At 65.4% G+C, this 20,087-nt stretch overlaps 1 protein-coding gene across 3 annotated transcripts in view; it reads left to right on the top strand.

Moving 5' to 3' along the window:
* The window catches only part of SLC12A5 (solute carrier family 12 member 5), a 33,952-nt gene extending 14,012 nt beyond the window's left edge, over window positions 1–19,940 (top strand). For 2 of the 3 annotated variants that reach the window (XM_052782621.1, XM_052782640.1), the window contains exons 2-26: window positions 480–574; window positions 826–957; window positions 1,157–1,303; window positions 1,884–1,938; window positions 2,977–3,107; window positions 3,307–3,548; window positions 3,631–3,842; window positions 6,162–6,329; window positions 7,360–7,458; window positions 7,634–7,691; window positions 8,413–8,587; window positions 9,454–9,572; window positions 9,893–9,991; window positions 10,117–10,236; window positions 10,420–10,524; window positions 10,615–10,783; window positions 11,634–11,829; window positions 11,913–12,082; window positions 12,170–12,301; window positions 12,544–12,651; window positions 12,827–12,949; window positions 13,030–13,217; window positions 13,557–13,571; window positions 14,165–14,298; window positions 14,820–19,940. In XM_052782621.1, the coding sequence (XP_052638581.1) occupies window positions 480–574; window positions 826–957; window positions 1,157–1,303; window positions 1,884–1,938; window positions 2,977–3,107; window positions 3,307–3,548; window positions 3,631–3,842; window positions 6,162–6,329; window positions 7,360–7,458; window positions 7,634–7,691; window positions 8,413–8,587; window positions 9,454–9,572; window positions 9,893–9,991; window positions 10,117–10,236; window positions 10,420–10,524; window positions 10,615–10,783; window positions 11,634–11,829; window positions 11,913–12,082; window positions 12,170–12,301; window positions 12,544–12,651; window positions 12,827–12,949; window positions 13,030–13,217; window positions 13,557–13,571; window positions 14,165–14,298; window positions 14,820–14,911 (3,284 nt within the window). In that variant the 3' untranslated portion in view covers window positions 14,912–19,940. The remainder of the gene's footprint in view (window positions 1–479; window positions 575–825; window positions 958–1,156; window positions 1,304–1,883; window positions 1,939–2,976; window positions 3,108–3,306; window positions 3,549–3,630; window positions 3,843–6,161; window positions 6,330–7,359; window positions 7,459–7,633; window positions 7,692–8,412; window positions 8,588–9,453; window positions 9,573–9,892; window positions 9,992–10,116; window positions 10,237–10,419; window positions 10,525–10,614; window positions 10,784–11,633; window positions 11,830–11,912; window positions 12,083–12,169; window positions 12,302–12,543; window positions 12,652–12,826; window positions 12,950–13,029; window positions 13,218–13,556; window positions 13,572–14,164; window positions 14,299–14,819) is intronic. The other variant, XM_052782631.1, reaches the window with a different exon arrangement.
* The last annotated feature ends 147 nt before the right edge of the window (window positions 19,941–20,087 follow it).

Below are 20,087 nucleotides of genomic sequence, written 5' to 3'. Positions count from 1 at the left end.
CATCGTGCCGGGACCGTCCCCCTCCGCGGTGGCACGCTGAGCAGCTGGCCGCATCCTGCACCTGCAGACGCAGCGCTGCGGGCAGCCCCGGCGCGCTCACCCGCGGGCACCCCGCGCCGTGAGTTATTGCTGCCAGCTGTCCCGCCGGGAGGGTTCCCCCTGGATCCACACCGCTCACCTCACTGTGTGGATGCGCTCCGGTGGGTCCGCGCGCCGGCCCAGCTGGGCAGGGCAGCACATGGCTCCTGGGGATGGGTGGCTTCTGCCACCACGGGAGGTGATGCTGGCGTCTGGGACGCAGGGCTGCCATTGCCTGCACTGGGATCGGGCACCAGTATGGTGCCCGTGGCCCCGGCAGCCCTCCTGCGAGAGCTGGGGTGCAGCCGTGACCCCTTGCAGCATTAGCCCCGCGGGGTGGATGCTCTCCCGGTGTGGGCTGGGGCAGGGGCTGCCTGGCTGACCCAGCGGCATCTCTGCAGGCGATGGCAATCCCAAGGAGAGCAGCCCCTTCATCAACAGCACGGACCTGGAGAAGGGCAAAGAGTACGATGGCAAGAACATGGCCCTCTTCGAGGTAGGGTGCGTGGGCGGTGGGGCGGGGAGGGTCCCTGGGGAGGGAGCTGAGCTGGGCAGCTGTCCCACAGCACCCCGACCTGTGCCCTGGGCACCAGGACACACTGGAGCCCCAGGCCAGGGTCCCCCAGCTTCCACAGCCGTGCCCAGTGGGGCAGGCAGTGGGGTAGCATCTGGCGAAGTCCCCAGGTCCCAGGGCTGGCCAGGGTCCCGAAGGACTGTCCTCACGCCTCGGGGCTCTGCTCTCTACAGGAGGAGATGGACACCAGCCCCATGGTCTCGTCCCTGCTGAGCGGGCTGGCCAACTACACCAACCTGCCGCAGGGCAGCCGGGAGCACGAGGAGGCTGAGAACAATGACGGGGGCAAGAAGAAGCCAGTGCAGGTGAGGGACTCGGGAGGGACGCAGCCCCTGCCTGTGCAGTGCTGGGCCACGGGCTGCCCTGGGGACAGCCGGGTCCCTCGGCCCCTGCTGCTGGGTGGTTTCACCAGGGGTCCCTGGCTGTGTTGCAGGAGGAGCGGGACCCCTCGCTCCTCTGCCAGCCAGGCCCGTGAGCCCTGATGGCTGCCCGCTCCCTTGGCAGGCCCCACGGATGGGCACCTTCATGGGCGTCTACCTGCCCTGCCTCCAGAACATCTTTGGAGTCATTCTCTTCCTCCGCCTCACCTGGGTGGTGGGGATCGCCGGCATCATGGAGTCCTTCTGCATGGTCTTCCTCTGCTGCTCCTGTGTGAGTGACAGACCCCCGCTGGCCTCACCTGTCGTCTGGGGGTCACCAGCTGAGCTGGCCAGGCTGCAGAGAGGTGCACTAGCTGCCAGCCCACCCTGCCCCTGCCCCTGCCCCTGCCCCTGCCCCACTCACAGCAAGGAGAAGCCTTTGGCTTCCCAAAGGAATCAGCAGCAGAACAGTGCTCAAATGGCGACCCAGATCATAGCTGCCATGCGGGGGGGGCTGTGGTGGCAGGGGGGTCCCTGCCCTCGCCCTGCACGCAGTGCTGCAGCAAGCCATCCTGCCAGGACAGTGACCCCAGGGCAGAGGCTGGTGGGGATGAACACGGGCAGTGTCCTGGGCAGTCCGGGGACCCCCCACCCCTCGCGGTGCTGCTAGTCCCTCCAAGGGGACCTGCCTGCCAGTCCATCCATCCATCCGGCTCTCCTGTGGGCATCCCGGCCCTGTGGCACATCTCAGCGTGGCCCCAGGGAGCCCCATGTCCCAGCATGGCCCCAGCTCTCCCTTCCCACTCCCCTGTCCCCCTGCCCCAGCGAGGAGGGAGGTCTGCCAGGTGCTGACACTGTGTTTCTTCCCACAGACAATGCTGACTGCCATTTCCATGAGTGCGATTGCCACCAACGGTGTGGTGCCAGGTAGAGCCCGTGCGTGTGTGTGTGTGTGTCGGGGGCGAAGGGAGCTGGCTCCCTGCCGGGTCGGGCTCCTGCGGGAAGCCCTGTGCCCCAGAAGGGCCAGACCAAGCGTGGCAAAGGGCTGGGAAAACAGACATCATCCCCCAAGGCCATCCCGCTCCATGAGCCATGCCAGCCAAGCTCTGCAGCCGCCCTGCGCCACGCTCGGGAGGGTGGACGTCACCGCCAGCCGCTCCCCAGCCTTCTGCCACCAGCCCGCGTAGGTTCCCCGTGGCCCAGAGGGAGCGCGGAGCTGGAGCTGCCACCCGTCCCCAGAGCCGCAAGGTGCAGATGGCAGCAAGAGCCGCCAGCCGCGGCTCCTCCCTCCGCCAGACTGGCGAGGCCGCGCGGGAGCCAGGGAGACATGCTGGCAGGAGGATGGGGAGCCGGGCGCCATGGGCTGGGCGGTGGGGTGGCCTCTCCCACCGGCCTCCCCGAGCTGCGCCAGACGCGAGGACGCTGCTGTGTGCGGTCTCTACCCCTGGGGAGGCACTGGCGGGGTCTGGCCGTGCGGGTGCCCCTGGGCTGCCTCCCCCAGAGCATGTCCAACCCTGCAGAGCCCCAGGGAGCTGGGATCGGGCGAGCTGTGCCAGCCCAGCTAGTCCACCGGGCTGGGCACAGCAGTGACAGCCCCAGTGCAGAGCATAATTAAAGGTATTTATCATCCTGCTGCCACAGCGGGACCATTGATCCTGGCAGCCTGGCTCTAAGGGCTCCTCTGGGAGGACAGAGCAGGGCCCATGTCCCTGGGGCTCCAGCACCTGTCTGGCGTCCCAGGGGATGTGTGTCCCTGCAGCCATCACACCTGACTGCTGGACTCCCGGGGAATGGCTTTGCCAGTGCAGTCGCTCCCGTTGCTCCGGGGCCCTGGAGACTGCGTCCTGCTCTGTGCTGCAGCGGCATCCAGGGCTGCCCCAGCTCCATCCTGCCCTCAGGGATGCCTGGCAGGGCTGGGGGTCCTGCTGGGGTCTGGCCGGGACCCACTTTTGCTCTTTCCGGCAGCGGGTGGCTCCTACTACATGATCTCGCGCTCCCTGGGACCTGAGTTTGGTGGGGCTGTGGGGCTCTGCTTCTACCTGGGCACCACCTTTGCCGGCGCCATGTACATCCTGGGGACCATCGAAATCCTGCTGGTATGTGCCTGGTCCTTCCCCCTGCACAGTGTTGAGGGCTCAGATCCTGGCGTGGCAGCTCTGCCCTTGCCTGCCCGTGCTGCCCACTCCTCGTGACCCATCAGGGAGCTGAGGCTTTGCAGTGGGGCTGAGGGACCCTTCCCTGGGGTCCCCTCCACAGGGCCGTTAGCCAGACAGTGATGCCATGACTCTCTCCCAGGCCTACATCTTCCCAGCCATGGCCATCTTCAAGGCAGAGGATGCCAGTGGGGAGGCGGCCGCGATGCTTAACAACATGCGCGTGTACGGCACCTGCGTGCTGACCTGCATGGCCACTGTGGTGTTCGTGGGGGTCAAGTACGTCAACAAGTTTGCCCTGGTCTTCCTGGGCTGTGTCATCCTCTCCATCCTCGCCATCTATGCTGGTGTCATCAAGTCGGCCTTCGACCCGCCAAGCTTCCCGTGAGTACAGCGTCCCACGGGACTGTAGCGGGGCTGGGGTGCACAGGCGCATGGCTGAGTGTCTGCCCACCCCCCCCCCCAGGATCTGCCTCCTGGGCAACAGGACCCTCTCGCGCCATGGCTTCGACCTCTGCACCAAGATGGTGGTGGAGGGGAACGAGACGGTGGGTTCCAAGCTCTGGGAGCTTTTCTGCACCTCCCGCTTCCTCAACGCCACCTGTGATGAGTACTTCACCATGAACAACGTGACCGAGATCGAGGGCATCCCCGGCGCCGCCAGCGGCCTCATCCAAGGTGAGCACAGCACGGGAACAGATGCATGGGGATGGAGGAACGGGGATGGAGGAACGGGGATGCAGGCGTGGGGATGGAGGCACAGGATGAGCCCCAGGGGAGCTGTGGTGGGGCAACGGCTGTGCCTGCTGGGCAGCTCTGCCAGCCAGTGCCACAGGGGGCCATCGTGCGTGTGGGCGGCTGGCCCCTCGGCCATGGCAGGCTGGTGGTGTGGGGCTGTGCCGGGTCCAGGTGAGGGGGCACGTGGGCGATCCCTGCCATGGGCTGCTCTGGCCCTTGGGCGCAGCGAGCTGCGCTCACGCCATGCTGGGCAGCAGCATGGACTCCTGCACCGTGCGACTGAGCTGGGTGCTGCAGCTGCCCGCGTGCGGTCTGTGCCAGCCAGACCACAGCAGGATGGCTCTGAAGGATGGCCAAAGGCTGGGGAGGAATAAATCCTCCCTCTGCTTCCTCTTGGCCTTTGGAAAGGCTGGTATTGATCTGAGGTTTCATGAGGAGTGATCGCCCCTTGGGGGCACTTCGCTGCTGTGGCCGCAGCCGCACCGGGAGAGTGGCCAGGGCCGCAGAAAAACTCGTGAATTTGCTGGGAGGAGCCACTTTTGACCTGTTTTTTTCGGAGCTGCTGGTACATTTGCCAGGTCCTCACACTCCGCAGTGGGTGGCAGAGGCCGATGCTCTGTGCTACGCTCAGAGGGCATTTGCAGACCCCTGCTCCGCAGGGCCATGCCGGCAGGATCTGCTCTGGGCACTGCCGCGCCAGGATGGGTGTCGGGGCTCAGGAGTGCAGCACTCTGTCGGGTTCCCTGCCCCCGGAGCCATGAGCAGGATCAGCCCTTCCCCAGTGCAGCAGCCGGGCCGGGCGCTCCTGTGGTGCCAGGCTGGGTGTCGGGACGGTGGCTGTGCTGGCCTCGCAGCACGCTGGGTGCATGCAGTGAGCTTGCTGCAGCTCCATCTCCAGCAGGTCCCACAGAGCAGGGTAGAGGCTGGGGTGGCCGGGCATGGCTAGTGCTTGCCGGGGGAGCAGCCCTGGTTGCATCTCCATCGGGTGCCGAGGCTGAGACTGCGCCGCAGCGGCTGCGGCACCGCTCCAGCCCATCCCTGCCGCCGTGGCTGTGTAGACCCAGGTGTGGGGGCTCAGGCTTCACTAAGTGTGTGGCGCCTGGCACTACGGCTGCCAGGCCGCATCGTGGCGATGTGGTGGAGCGTGTTCACTGGGTGTTTGGGAGGCTCCCGATGGCATCCCATGCTGAGGTCTCGTGGGGCAGATAAGGAGTCCCTGGCTGCTGGGTACAGCCCGCTTCTGCTGACAATGGTCCTGCCAGCGATGGGACACAGACCCCCCAGCTGGCCCGGCCAGTCTTTGTCAGGGCAGCAGACAGCAAATGCTCCTGCACCTGGGGTGTGCGGGGCAGAGCCAGCACCTGGCTCTGGGGCAGCCGGTGGCGAGGGTGACCAGGCTGGCAGTGTCTTGAGATGGGGTGTCACCACGTGGCCCCGGCAGATGTGGCTGGGGCTGGCTGTGCTGTAGGCGCTGGGTCTCCCTGCGGGGAGAAACGTGCCTTTCTGGGAAGATGAGTTGGGCAGGGCTGTGTCGGTGGGGGCCAGCCCCGTCTGTCACCCGAGAGCGGTCAGGGGAGGTCGCGCAGCCGGGGAGGGGTGCTCAGTGCTGGGTGCTGAGGGCTGGCTGGTCCCTGTGGGGCCTCTTTGGACCTGCTCAGCAGCCCCTTCGCAATGCCGCACCGAGGGCTGTCGGCCTCTCCCCGCCATGCCCAGGCGCTGGCTGCTCTATGCTGCTCCAGTTTCTCACTGCGATCTGCGGCCAAGGCAGCACGCGGAGGGACAGTAAGCCTGTTACATCAGCCCTGCACTCGTAATCCCATCAAAAACATTATCAAGTTACTTTGACACGATCCACTTTCCTTAAACCTGTGTTGATCAGCATTAATTATATTACCCTCTTAATTATTTGCTACTGCAATCCCATGTCAGCTGCTCCAGTATCTTGCAGGGACGATGCCAGCGGCAGGACGGACCTGCTCTGGTCGCCCACCCGTGCTGCCGGGCCTGTCCCCAGTCCGGTGTTTCTGCACATCCATGACAGGCCAGGGATGTCCCATCCCTCGCCTGCCAGATGCCAGCAGCCCTGGCTGCCGGCCATGCCGGCTGCTTAGCGAGGCCGGGGCGGGCAGAGGCAGCGCTGGACACCCCGGTGCTCCGTCGCTTTGGGCTGCGGGGCTGGAGAGTGCTGTGCCGGGTGCGGGCGGCTCCCCGGCACCTCCTCATGCCGGCCGCACTGCCCGGCCTCCTGCCTCCTCCCAGAGAACCTCTGGAGCTCGTACCTGACCAAGGGCGTGATCGTGGAGAAGCGGGGGCTGCCGTCCGTGAGCCCCCCCGACACGCCGGTGGACATGGACCAGCCCTACGTCTTCAGCGACATGACCTCCTACTTCACCCTGCTCGTCGGCATCTACTTCCCCTCGGTCACAGGTGGGAACCGCCGCCGGCCCCGCTCGGGTGCCATGAGGCACCGGCTGGTGCACGTGCCACCGGGCGCGCTCCCGCGGAGCCCCACGTGCGCCTGCCCCCCGCGCTGGGTGCGTCGGCGTCAGCGGCGTGGGGGTGGAATGCCGCCCGCGCCTCCCACGCAGCCACCCGCGCTCCAGATCTGACGGTGCCGCTTGACGCTGCGCTGACGTCCCGCAGCTCTGGTATTTATAGCTCCCCGGGGGCGGATGAGCCCCCCCCCACCGTCCCAGTCCCGCTGCGGAGCCAGTGCGGGGTGCAGCCGCCGGGTCCCGCCTGCAGCTCCGCTGGTGCCAGAGCCAGTGGGACCCCCAGGGCTGTCCCAGGCATGGCGATCGCTGGCGGGGTCTGGCGCCATGAGGGTCTCGGCAGCCGGACGGGCCCTGCAACGCTGCTCGGCGCGCGGACCCTGCCGCCCTCCCACCCAGTGCCCATTTACTGGCAGGTCCTGGTTTTTGCGTGGTGCATGTCCCCTCAGTGACGGGGCTGAGCTACAGGTGGCCGTGTCCCGGCTGTGGGGCACGGTGGGACGGCCGCCCTGGCCGCTGCCATAGCAGGAGTGCGGGTCGTCCCTCAGACCATGCCGAACCTGCCAGCGCCAGCCGTGTCCCAGCCTGGCCTCCTGCCTTCCCAGAGCAGTGCCGGGGCTGGACCCTGTCCCGGTCACTGCTGCAGTCACCATCCCTATTTGAGCTAATTAAAGGCTAACGAGACAAGTCACTTAAGAGTGTTTTGAGCCTAATCCTTGAGTGGCCTCAGTCAGTGGCTCGGGGGGGAAGTGCTGGGGAGACAGAGGAGCGGGCTGGGGGCCCTGAGCCATGGCAGTGCCTGCTCCGCCGCCAGCTGTGTGCCCGCTCCCCATCCTGGCACACCGCTGAGCTGGTGCCTTGCCATGCCTAAGGCTGGCATGGTGCCCAGCATGAGCCGTTCTGCCAGCTTGGACGGGCAAGGGCTGCGACTCTGCCCACCATGACACTGTCCCGTCTTTCCCCAGGCATCATGGCTGGCTCCAACCGCTCTGGAGACCTGCGGGACGCCCAGAAGTCCATCCCCACGGGCACCATCCTGGCCATCGCCACCACCTCTGCGGTCTGTATCCTCCAGGGCTCACCTGAGCCTGGGCCACAGGGCTGAGGGTGGGTGGGCTTGCTCTGCGGGGCCAACCTGCTCAGGTGCCTCGCCGGGCTGGGATGGGGGTCCCGGCACCCCACTGGCGGGGGGCGGGCAGGCACTCTGTGTCCTCCTGGTTCTCCTTGACCGCCTGGCAGATATCAGCTCCGTCGTCCTCTTCGGGGCGTGCATTGAGGGGGTCGTCCTGCGTGACAAGTGAGTGTCCCGGGGCCGTGTGGGGCAGGTGTGGGGGGGAGCCCAGCAGCCTCCCGAGAGCAGCTCCTGGGAATGGTCTGGGGCAGGGGCAGCCCCAGGGGGAGGTGGGGGCATGGGGGGGGCTGCAGCCAGGACACACTGGGCAGATGGGGTGGCACTGGAGGGTCTGTGGGGCTCCCGGGGTGAGAGTGCCAGGGTGGGGGGGCTTTTGGGGCTTGTGTGCGCCCTGGCCATGTTTTGCTGCACATCCGCAGACCTTCCTCCCGCTCCAAGGCTGCAGGCAGCGCGCTTGTTTGTCAACAGGCAGGACTGCCTGTGTATCTGGGGCAGCCCAGCTTGCTGCACGCGGCAGGTGACACTTCTGGGTCGCCAGCACCAGCACAAACAGGATCCAACTACACGCAGTCTTAATCAGTCTCCTCCCAGCGCAGGGGATGGGGAGCCCCCGACCCACACCCCTCCCTCGTCCCCTGCCACAGTCACAGGCAGGGGGATGGGGACAGACCCCCAGCTACCTGAGACCCCATTCCCTTGCTCACCCCCCGTGGGTGGTGGGGGGCTGTCAGCAGCCGCAGCAGGGTCCTTCCCCGGTCCTTTCACACCCCCACCCTCCCCGGTGGTGTCCCTCGGTGGCAGACCTGCTCAGGGGGCTGGGTTGTGCCACCGCGCTCTTGGGGCTCAGCCACGGGACAGAGCCACAGGTGATGCTCGTGCCCCGCAGGTTTGGTGAAGCCGTCAACGGGAACCTGGTGGTTGGCACCCTGGCGTGGCCATCCCCGTGGGTCATTGTCATCGGCTCCTTCTTCTCCACGTGTGGGGCCGGTCTGCAGAGCCTCACTGGAGCTCCCCGCCTCCTGCAAGCCATCTCCAGGGACGGGATCGTGCCCTTCCTCAGGGTAGGTGTCCCCTGAGCCCAGCACTGCCGGCCCTGAGCGCCCACGGCTCCCACGAGCGTGGGAGACCGGCAGACACCCACACTGCCTCCTCCCAGCACCGCCGCCTGCCAGAGCAGCCTGGCTGCCCTGCCTGCGTCCCGCTGGCACCGGCGTTGTGCCGGCGTTGTGCCGGGCTGTCTTGGGGGGGTTTGGCTGCCGTGTCGGTGGGAGGAGAGCGCCGGGAAAGGTCAGGATCCCCTCCCCCCGCTGCCGTGCCGCTTCATATTTTATCTGCTCTCTGAAGACGCGTTCTCACAACCTCATCTCTCCAAATCCAACCCGACAGCTCCCCCCCAGGGAAGAGTGGGCTAATTTTAGCCTCCCTCCTTCACCCTGCCAGCCCCAGCCCGAGCTCTCGCTGGCTCACGCTGCCTGCACCCTCTAATGCGTCCAGACACGCACCCCTGGCCCCCGTCCTCATGCCCAGACCCCCGCCATGTCCCCACAGCTGCAGGAGGGGCTGCTCTCCACCGGCAGCATGTCCATCCTGGGCACCGGGTGCCCGACTCCACGCTGGCTGTGGCCAGGCTGAGCTGGGCCTCCTTCCTGGGTGGGGGTCCCAAGGGGACAAGGGATGCTCTGGGTGCAGGGAGGGCTGCGGGGTCTGCCGGGAAGGGCGCTGTACCGGCAGTGGGAGCCAGCCCCGCCAGCCCTGGGATCGTTCCCCCAATGGGACCTGGCTCGGGATGCACACCAGCTCGTGGCGGTGCTTGTGTGGTCCCGGGAGGGTCCAGCTCCGTCGGGCTGTGCCGAGGACCCTTGCCCAGGGCTGCATGGTGCCGGTGTCGCGGAGCCCTACCGAGCCCCTCTCCCCTCCTTGCTCCCAGGTCTTTGGCCACGGCAAAGCCAATGGTGAGCCAACGTGGGCCCTGCTGCTCACAGCCTGCATCTGCGAGATCGGCATCCTGATCGCCTCCCTGGACGAGGTGGCTCCCATCCTCTCCATGTAGGCAGCATGCTCTGTCCACCCGCACCTTCGCGAGCGGCAGACGGGCCCGCGCCCCCTCGTCCCGGCCAAGCGGGTGGCATGTGGGGGTCTCTGCTCCTCGGGGGGGGACACCTGGGAAGAGGGGAGCCCCACAGGGAGCCCAGGGCCCCTCCTTGGCCAGCGCTGGGACCTTGTTGCTCTGCGACCCCGGCTCCCCGGTCCATTGGCAGTGCCTGCGCCTGTGCTAGCCACCCCGGGGCTGGGAGGTGCGGCGGGGCCCAGCTGCAGCCCCAGTCCAGCCCAGCACACCCGGCTCAGCCTCATGCTCTCTCCTGCAGGTTTTTCCTCATGTGCTACATGTTCGTCAACCTGGCATGTGCAGTGCAGACGCTGCTGCGGACGCCCAACTGGCGGCCCCGCTTCCGCTACTACCACTGGTGAGCCGGGACGGGATGGGAACAGACGGGGCGTGGTGTCCTGCCACCCCCCGGCCACCCCGGGCCGGGGACCCCGGTAGCGCTGCGGGGGCCAGGACGCACTGACAGTGCCGGGCTCTCCCCAGGACCCTGTCCTTCCTGGGCATGAGCCTCTGCTTAGCGCTGATGTTCATCTGCTCCTGGTACTACGCGCTGGTCGCCATGCTGATTGCTGGCCTCATCTACAAATACATCGAGTACCGCGGGTAAGGGTGGCCACAGGGCCGCAGACCTTGGCCAGCGCTGACAGCCGTCCTTCGGCGCCTCAGCTCCTCAGCGTGGGCTGCTGAGCTCTGCCGGGCTGCTCGTCCTGGGACGCTCCGGGGTGCCAGCGTGGTGCTCCGTGGTCAGAGCCATGGGCATCCCTTACAAGCTGCTGGTTCCCACAGGGCGGAGAAGGAGTGGGGCGACGGGATCCGGGGGCTGTCCCTGAGCGCAGCCCGCTATGCCCTGCTGCGGCTAGAGGAGGGGCCCCCACACACCAAGAACTGGAGGTGAGGCCAGGCTGGGGACCGGGGGGACCGGGGGGGCCGGGGTGGGGGCTAGCCGGGGCGCGGGCACTGACTGCAGGACCGTCCTTCCAGGCCACAGCTGCTGGTCCTGGTCCGCGGGGATCAGGAGCAGAACGTGGTGCACCCACAGCTCCTGTCCTTCACGTCGCAGCTCAAGGCTGGCAAGGGGCTCACCATCGTGGCCTCCGTGCTGGAAGGGACCTTCCTGGACAACCACCCACAGGCGCAGAGGGCAGAGGAGGTGAGATCTTCCTGCGCCGGGGCCGCTGACCGCGCCAGGCTGAGATCTGCCCGCTGTGGGTGCCCACGACCGTCCCCAGGAGCCCAGGGGCATTTCTGCCCCGTGGACGGGGCTGGTGCCCTCGGCTGGCCAGGAGAGCAGTGGGGTGGCACCAGGCAGAGCCTGAAGACTCCATGCTTCAATGGTGTTCAGGGCGCCGCAGGGACCTCCGGACCCCTGCCCCCCTCCCCAGATGCCAGAGGTACCAGCACCAGCTGGGCACTGGTCCCAGTCTTGGCCAGCTGCTGCAGGGCTTGGCACGGCACAGCACAGCACGGTGCCTGGCCAGGGGCTGCTGTGCTGAGCAGCCCCTCAGCTCCCCTGCAGCCCCTGCAGCCGCTGCCACCCAACCCTCCCCACGGCCCCAGTGCCAGGCAGGGTGGGAGACAGGAGCCTTTCCCCGCTGGAGCAGGAGCCCTCCCCACCCTCCCTCACCTCCGCGCCAGCCGGGCAGCCTGTTAATGAGATTAAGCCCTCGGAAGCAAACAGTTTCTCTCCCATGCAGACATGTTATAATTTCTCTAAGTAAATAACTCTAATTGCTGCTCCGCCGCCCGTCAGAGCCCTGGCACAGGGACACCCTCCGCTCGGCATGGCACAGAGCTGTGCGCCAGCTCCGCTCACCATTGGGCCTCAGCCCTCCCAGCCCGGAGCCACCAGCCTGCTGTGGGGCACAAAGACCTGGGCACCCTGTGGGGACCTGCACCCCACAACCTGCACCCTGTACCCGCACCCTGCCTGGCCAGGGTGCCACTGCCAGGGCTGGCGGCTGCCGTGCTTGCGATCTCTGACCTCCCTCTCTCACCACTAGTCCATCCGCCGCCTGATGGAAGCGGAGAAGGTGAAGGGCTTTTGCCAGGTGGTGATCTCCTCCAACCTGCGGGACGGCATGTCCCACCTCATCCAGTCCAGCGGGCTGGGGGGGCTGCAGCACAACACGGTGCTGGTGGGCTGGCCCCGCAGCTGGCGCCAGAAGGAGGACCACCAGACCTGGAGGAACTTCATCGGTAGGCACCGTGGAGGGCAGATGCTGCTGGGTTGGGAGGGGGGCTGCGAGCCACCCCGGCTGATGTGGCCCTTCCCCTTCCAGAGCTGGTGCGAGAGACCACGGCTGGGCACCTGGCCTTGCTGGTGGCCAAGAATGTCGCCATGTTCCCGGGCAACCAGGAGCGGTTCTCGGAGGGCCACATCGACGTCTGGTGGATCGTCCATGATGGGGGGATGCTCATGCTGCTGCCCTTCCTCCTGCGGCACCACAAGGTAGCTCGGGCCCCGCAGTGTGGGGCAGGGGTCCGGGGCTGACCCCACCGAGCTGTGCCCATGCCTGCCTGCCTCCCTCCCTCGCAGGTCTGGCGCAAGTGCAAGATGCGTATCTTCACGGTGGCGCAGATGGACGACAACAGCATCCAGATGAAGAAGGACCTGACCACATTCTTGTACCACCTGCGCATCACCGCGGAGGTGGAGGTGGTGGAGATGGTGAGTGCTGGGATGGGGCACGTGCCGCAGTCTGGGATGCTGCGCGTGGGAGAGCCAGACAGACCCTGCCACAGGGGACACAGCACCATGTGGGGGGGGGGGGGGAACGCAGCACCATGGGGGGGACACGCAGCTCCACAGCAGGACACAGAACCACAGGGACACATAGGTCCACCGAGACATGCAGGGCCAGGCTGGGAGCAGTGGGTGCAGCTCACCCTGCCCCACGGTTCCCCCCACAGCACGAGAGCGACATCTCCGCCTACACCTACGAGAAGACACTGGTGATGGAGCAGCGCTCCCAGATCCTCAAGCAAATGCACCTCACCAAGAATGAGCGGGAGCGGGAGGTGAGGCCGCAGGACAGTCTGGGTGGGATCCAGCCCCCATGGTGGCTGTGCTGCCGACCAAGCAGCCCCACAGCTCTATGCACTCATCCTGCTGGGGAGCCGGGGCTGCAGGCTGGGGCCTGCCCGGCCAAGCCCTCTTCTGCCCCGCTCCCCTGGCTGACCCTGTCCCACACAGATCCAGAGCATCACGGATGAATCCCGCGGCTCCATCCGGCGCAAGAACCCAGCCAACACGCGCCTGCGCCTGAGTGTCCCCGAGGAGCAAGTGGGGGACGGCGAGGAGAAGCCGGAGGAGGAGGTGAGGGGCTGCGCCAGGATGGGGCCCAGGCAGGCGGCTGGCCCTGGCCCCTGCCCACCGTCCCCCTCTCCTCTCTGCAGGTCCAGCTCATCCATGACAAAAACGCCACCACCTTCTCCAGCAGCTCCCAGTCCCCTGGCGACGAGGTGGAGACGGCCCCTGAGAAGGTGCATCTCACCTGGACCAAGGAGAAATCTGTCGCCGAGAAGAACAAGAGCAAGAGCCCTGTCAGCCCTGAGGGCATCAAGGACTTCTTCAACATGAAGCCGTACGGCCCCACATGCTGCCACCCAGTTCCCACCCGTGCCCCGCATCCCCAGCCATCCCTGCCGGCCCCGGCCAGCTGGGTGCAGGCAGGAGCCTGGCAGCACCAGTTTGGTCCTTGCTCTGAGAAGGGGGTCCAGCAGCCCGGGTGCCCTGAGCTTGCCCCTGGGGAAGGGCTGGGTGGGAGGTGGGGTGGGGTCCCCACGCAGACCTGCGTCGGTGAGGAATGGGGCAGCATGCGCTGTGGGGACTTGGGGTGCACACCCAGCACTCACCTCTTCTTTCTCTCTCTCTCTCTCTCTCTCTCTCTCTCTCCCCCCTGGCCCCATCGTGCTCCTGGCAGGGAGTGGGAGAACCTGTAAGTCTGGGCTTGGCTGGGTGCCGGGTCCCAGGGTGGGGGGAGCCAGGTCGCCACTTGCGGGGCAACATGCCCAGAGCCATCGGGGTTGCCCCCAACGCACAAGGGCGGCTCGGTGTGCCGCGACAGCTGCTGCTGGCGCAGTGCTAGACGGCTTGCCCGGGCGGCACGCGGGGGCCGTGGCTGCCAGCCCCTGCGCAGACTCTGCACGCCGCGCGGTGCCCGTGCCGCGTGCTCCCCGTCTGCCCCGTTACGCTGCCGGCAGCTTGCTGCCAGCCTGGGCTCAGGCACCTGCGGTGACACTCGCGCCGTCTGCTCCTGCTCGCTCCTGCATGGCTCGGCCCTGAGCAGCCGTGGTTTGCCACTGCCCGTGGGCACCGTGCGTGGCCCTGCAGCTCACGGCTGCTGGTGCAGGCACAGAGTTGCCAGCAGCCATGCCAGGCAAAGCTTGCTGCACCCTGAGCTCATGCCGCAGCCCAGCCCCGGACCCCTCTGGGGCAGGAGACCAGCCCTCCCCGTGGTCCCTTGGGTCTGGTGTGGCACCGGAGGGCCGCTGTGCCCGTCCCTGTACCCACACGTGCTGTCGCCCCCAGGAACCAGTCCAACGTGCGGAGGATGCACACGGCCGTGAAGCTCAACGAGGTGATCGTGAAGAAGTCCCAGGACGCCAAGCTGGTCCTGCTGAACATGCCGGGGCCTCCCCGCAACCGGAAAGGGGATGAGAACTGTATCCTTCCCAGAGGGCCGCCGCCAAGACCCCTCTCTGCAGCGGGGGGCTGCGGTTCCCCCAAAGCTGGTGGATCTTGCAGGCGAGTGCCAAGAAGCACCAGTTTAGCACCTGAGCCCGGCCCCCCCCCACACACCTCCTGCCCCCAGCTGGGTCTGACAGCCATCATTGGCACCAGCCTGCCTGTCCGGCAGAGCTGACGCACGCGGGACGGGTGGGGGGGCACGTGACATTGCACCTGAATGCGTGAGCGTGACGGCACATCGTGGGGGGCGCGGGCAGAGATCCGCGGGGCTCGGCTGTCTGCTGGGACGGGCTCAGCCACAGTGCCCGTCATGCGGCACCAGGGCGGGTGGGCTCTCCCGTCCCCTTGGCTTGGGACTGACCCCACCAGCTCCCAGCTCCGGTGTGGGGGTGTCAGTGCCGTGGGTTCAGCTCCCCAGGCGTGGGGCCAGGCAGGGATGGCATGGGGCTGTCCCCATGCTCCATCGTGGCAGTGGTCCTCCTTGACGGCCATGCAGACATGGAGTTCCTGGAGGTGCTGACGGAGCACCTGGACCGAGTGCTCCTGGTGCGTGGTGGGGGCCGGGAGGTCATCACCATCTACTCCTGAAACACGGCGCGCCAGAGAGGTTTGTCTGCACGCTGAGAGCCCCGCCACCCCTTTGCACCGTGCTCCTGGAGGGGAGGAGGGAAGGCCTGATGGCAGCCGGTGCGCAGAAACTTCACCTGGCTTTGGCCGTGCCCCTGATCTCTCCATTCGAACTGCAGCACCAGATCTTCCGGGAGCATCCAGCACCAGAGCAGCTGTTCCTCATTGCAACATCACAGCACTGCTGTCCTTGTTTATATATAAATATATACAGTGTATCGCGGACTGAGCACCAGAGCCCAGCGCTGCCGCCACCGCCCGTCCCTGGCAGGGCCAGCCCCGCTGCCAGCCCCAGCACTGCTGCTTGCAGGCCCTGGCCGGGCAGGAGGGTGGCTGTGCCGAGATGGACACCTGGCCCCGCTGTGCCACTACCCCTGCGCGGAGCTTGGCTGGACGCGCCTGCGCCCTGTGCCCTATGACCGCCCGCCACCCGTGCCCTGCTTCCCCGCGGAGGCGCTGGGAGAAGAGAGAGGCCACCAGCACGCTTCCCTCGCCGGACGCTCCTCTCCCCACCTCCAGCAGCATCCGGGGCTGCCTCCCCCGGCGCTGCCCCCCACCCCGGCCGCCCCTCGCCAGGATGGGCCTGGACAGCCCCACCTCGCCGCTGCCTGGGCGCAGCCCGTCTCTGGAGGCCGTGGGCCAAGCTTGCGGAGATGCAGCGTGATGGTTTGGAGGGGGCAGAGGGTGGGGGGCAGCCGCGGCGGGGGTCGGGTGCTGGAGCGCAGCAATCCCGTGACAGCACGAGCCTTGGCCTGGGGTGGGTGGGTGGGGGTGTTCCCTGTCCCCCTCCCCACCGACCTCAGGCTCTCTCTGCCCTGGTGCTCTCCCGGTGCTTGTGCTGGGGTCGAGGCGTGGAGCTGCGGTGGCCGGAGCCGAGCAGAGGCCCTGCCACGGTACAGCGTGAGCTGGAGCCGCTCTCCGGCCGCTGGAGCTGCATGGGTGCCGCTGACCCCCCGAGGTCCCAGCACCTCCTCTTGTCCCGGGTGCAGAGGAATCCTGTCCCAGCCCGGCACTGCCCCCGCTCCCCCACCGCGCCGCACCGAGGGGCACCGGGGCCTCTCAGGCCCCCGGCACCGGCCAGCCCGGCTGGTTCCCGCACCTGCACGTGCGTCCGGGTCCCCCCCACGCTCCGCTGTGCTCCCTGCTGCTCCCCAGGGCTTCGCTGCTAACTGGCCCCAGCCCCAGGCAGTCGCAGACGCTGCCGTGGGGCTGTAGGAAAGTCCGGATCCGTGCGTAGTTTTAACATATGCAAAGTCCGTTTGCCTGGTCTGACAGGGCCAGCCCCCGCAGCGAGGGGTGGCTGTAGGGGTCCCACCGTCCCCCGGCGTCACGGCACTCTCTCACCCGGCTGGCCAGGGCGGCCCAGGCACCGGCCACGCGGCCGCTGCAGCCCGAAGCCTGTCCCCTCCCGCCGGCCCACGCCGCAGCAGGCAGCGGGGCGCACCAGGACAATTCAAACATGTCTTACCTTTGGCAGCAGCTGCAGGGTCGCCCCTGCCCCCCGTCGTCGCCCCCCGCCCCCCCCAGCATCTCTCATGACAGAGAAACTGAGGCGCTTTTAACAAATGTGAACGGTTCCAGGAACCACGCAGGAAGCGGAGCCGAGGGCAGCCAGGGCGCCCGCCGGCGCCCGCCCCGGCCCCATGTACATAGTGTACATAATACAGTACGTGTATTTTTAAAGTGATCATATTTATGTTAATAGAACCAGATGAAATCTATATATAGAGATCTATATCTATTCTGAGAGATGCAGGGCTCTGCTAGCACCAGGCCGTGGGGACGGAGAGCCGAGACGGGCTGCTCCTGCACAAAACGGGCGCCCATCCGTCGCACCAAGCGCTCTGGAGCGGTGGTGGAGGCTGCAGCCTTCCCCGGCCACCGGCAGCCCCTGGGAAAGGGCCAGGTCGCAGGTTCATTCTCTTCTCAATTTAGCTTCTTAAGAGTTTTCAGGGAAAAGAAGTCACAGACTTTTCTGAACTTGTTTCACAGCAGATTTGAGCTTCCACTCGAAGTGCAGCCTGCTAAGAGTTGCCCTCTCCCGGCAGTGCTGGCTGCTTTGCTCCAGCCTGGCCCGAAGCGGCAGGGCTTTGTCCCCTGGCCAGAGCTGAGCCCCCACGCTGAAGCACTCGCCTCCTCGGCCCCCCCAAACCGCTCCCCAATGCCGCCCGGCACCGCAGCAGGTGCCGCGCGACCCGCAGCCTCCCGGCTGGTGCAGAGGGAGCGGGTGCTGCCGCAGCATCCCCACGGGTGGCCTGGCAGCAGCTGCCTCCTGCCTGGCACAGGCAGCCCTGGCTGGTCCCAGCGTCCAGCCCCCTGCCTGCCCGTCCCTCCTGCCCGCTGAGAGCAGCTGCAGCCCTCGGCTCCTGCCTGCCTGAGAGCAGGAAAGTCTCTGCACCGCACAACTCCAGTCCCCGCTCCTGCAGAACTCTACTCCAGGTCCAGGCTGAAGCTATTTGGGGCTGCTTGGATAAAAAGCAGTAGGTGGTTTGATATCTTTCTTTTTTTTTTTTTTTTTTTTTTTTTTTGCTTTAAGATACTACTTGGACACGCTCCCAGACCAAAACCAAGCCCCAGCTGCACATCTGTGCCTGCTCATACCTTGCTCCCACATTTCCATCACTCCCAAAGTGCCTCCCTTTTCTCCAGCAGCAGCCCCAGCCACAGCCAGACTTTCTGCCATGGTAGCTCAGCTACCTGCACGGCTGCATCGGTCTGTGTTGCAGACTCTGGCATGGAAGCTAGTCCCAAGGGCATGGGGAGCTCAGCGTTTACAGGAGGTGACTGTCGGTGAGCTGAGACCTGGTTTCAGCACAGGAGCGTGATGAATGCATTCATCAGCACAGGGCTGATGAATGGTGCAGACGCACAGGGCAGCACTCTCTGGTCCTGCCGCTGCCTCAGCCACTCAGGGAGCTGTTGGAAGAGCAGGCAGGTGTCTGCAAGTGAAAAGTTCCTTTAGCTTTGGGAAGGGCAGCCCCACAGGAACCAGGATTTGCCAGTGTCTAGCTGCTCTGCCCCTTGGAGCTGGTCCTACACCACCACACACAAGCTCCAGTGCTGTTTCCAGCCTCCCAAAAATTATTTGAGGCACTTCTGCAGCAATGAGGGAGGCACGCATAGCAACCTGCCCCCTCATCTCATGTGCTAGCACCGTGCTTGTTGGGCCTAGAAAGCTTGCCAGCTGCCCTGCCTCTTCAAAAGATGCCAGCCCGCTCCCTGCGGTCACCCTCTAATTAGAGCTTGGCTATTGCCTGGCCGCGCCGCTGGGCCTGCAGCTGTGGGCTCTATCCTGCAGCAGCAAGCCCGGTCCCCTCCCGACCCAGCACATGGATGGGGTCAGCACCGAGGGCCTGACTGCAGAGGCAGGTTACGCGCAGCAGCAGCCGCCACCGGCGCCTGCCTCTGCTGAGGCCAGACAGCATCCACCCACGGCAGTGTCAGGGGAAAGCGCTCTTCCTTTGGCTGCAGGTACAGGGTAGCAGGGAATGACGGTCTGCAGAGCAGCGGCGAGAGCAGGCCAGGGCATGCTTCTCCCCTGAGAGGTTTGCTTCGTTGTCTCCCCAGCATCACCAATAGATCCCATTCCCCCTCAGCACCACTTCAACCCGACAGTAAAGCCGCAGCCCTGGCTCCCCCAGGGAGCAGGAGGGCGAGCTCGTTCCATCACTACTGCTCAAAAAAGGTGTTCTCCTTCCTCATCCTCCAGCAACAGCAGGGGCACAGCTCTAGACAGAGCCAGGGACTGCTTCAACACCCCCGCCAGGCAAAATTTGGCTGTGGCAAGAAAGGTGCTGGTTTCCACAGCGAGTTCTCACTCGCCGTTGGCTGGAGAGGGCCAGTTTTAGCAGACAGCACTGCATGTTAGTTTACAAACCCAGCCCTGCACGTTTGGCCTCTGTGAGTGTTCAGTTTCCCCATGGAGCACCCTTCTGCCGTTCCACCTTGGTGAAGACAGTGTCCTCCTCTGGTAGACATGCAAGTTCCTCCTTGGCACATGCGCAGACACGTTTCGGTTTTTGTTCCAGACAGGAAGGTCTTGACCCCCCCAAGTTTGTTTCACAGGCAGGCTGCTGCCGGGAGCAGCGCTGAGCAGACACGACCCGCCAGGACGGTGGGCTGGAAGCGTGGCCCGCAGCAGGTGGGGAGCACACATACCCACAGCCGCGCTCGGCCAGCACGCAGCACCGGGGCGGCGATGGCGTACGCTCCAGTTCCTGCTGCGGGAGCCCCGAGCAGGGAGCTGCCCTATCCCTGTCAGCTGGGCAGGCGCAGGCCCCTGCGCGCAGCAGCAGCAGCAGCTCACATCGCTGCAGCCACCACACGGTACAGGCAACAAGCCACAAGACAGCACTTAGAGGAGGCGCAGGCAGCATCCAGCCTGGGTCGGTGTTGGTCCGTGGCTGGACAAGAGGAAGGACTAGATACTGCACAAGGGTAAGAGTTGCACTAGAAGAGTCAAGACCCTCCTCTGTGTAGCAGGACTAAAAACTAGCAGAAAGACCAAAAGGTCTGAGATTTGCTGGTTACAACACTTTCTGTGCTACATGTGCAATATATTTGTTATGAATGTTATCACAAAGTCAGTTCATTCAATAATCTTTTAATCACTGTAGCTAGATGTTCTGCGTCCATTCAAGTGACTTTTATTCGAGTGCAATATTTCAATAGACACGTAGTGACCTAGTATGCTTTGTGTTTTAGAGAATCTGTGTGCAGAGCAATGCAATTAAGTTTAAAACCTTGTAAATAAAACAGGTTGCAAACCAAAAAAAAAAAGAGTATTAGGCTTGTGTTTAATTTCTGTGTTTCAGTATTGTGCATTAGGCCGCCTCAGTACAGACCCTGTGTTCTCTGTGCAGGTATTAATGGAGGAGTGGCTCCTCAGCTGTTGAATGCTCCCTGTTAATGCTTTACTGCTTTAACTGTATTCATTTTTCTAGACTCCTGTCTGCACAAAATGCAATAAATGATTTTATTACACCCTTCACTACTTGCACCGGGAGTTTTCACTTGCTTCCAGGGTCTCCGCAGCTATTTTGCACTTGGCTGCTACCATTTCCGTAACAAGGAGCAAGCCCCAACAGGGAGCAGCAGATTGCAGAGGAAGCAAAACATCAGGAGAGGAACAGCGTCT

Source organism: Harpia harpyja, chromosome 1 (assembly GCF_026419915.1).
Source record: "Harpia harpyja isolate bHarHar1 chromosome 1, bHarHar1 primary haplotype, whole genome shotgun sequence".
Lineage (NCBI taxonomy): Eukaryota > Metazoa > Chordata > Aves > Accipitriformes > Accipitridae > Harpia > Harpia harpyja.
This window is presented reverse-complemented; position numbering and strand designations above follow the sequence as displayed.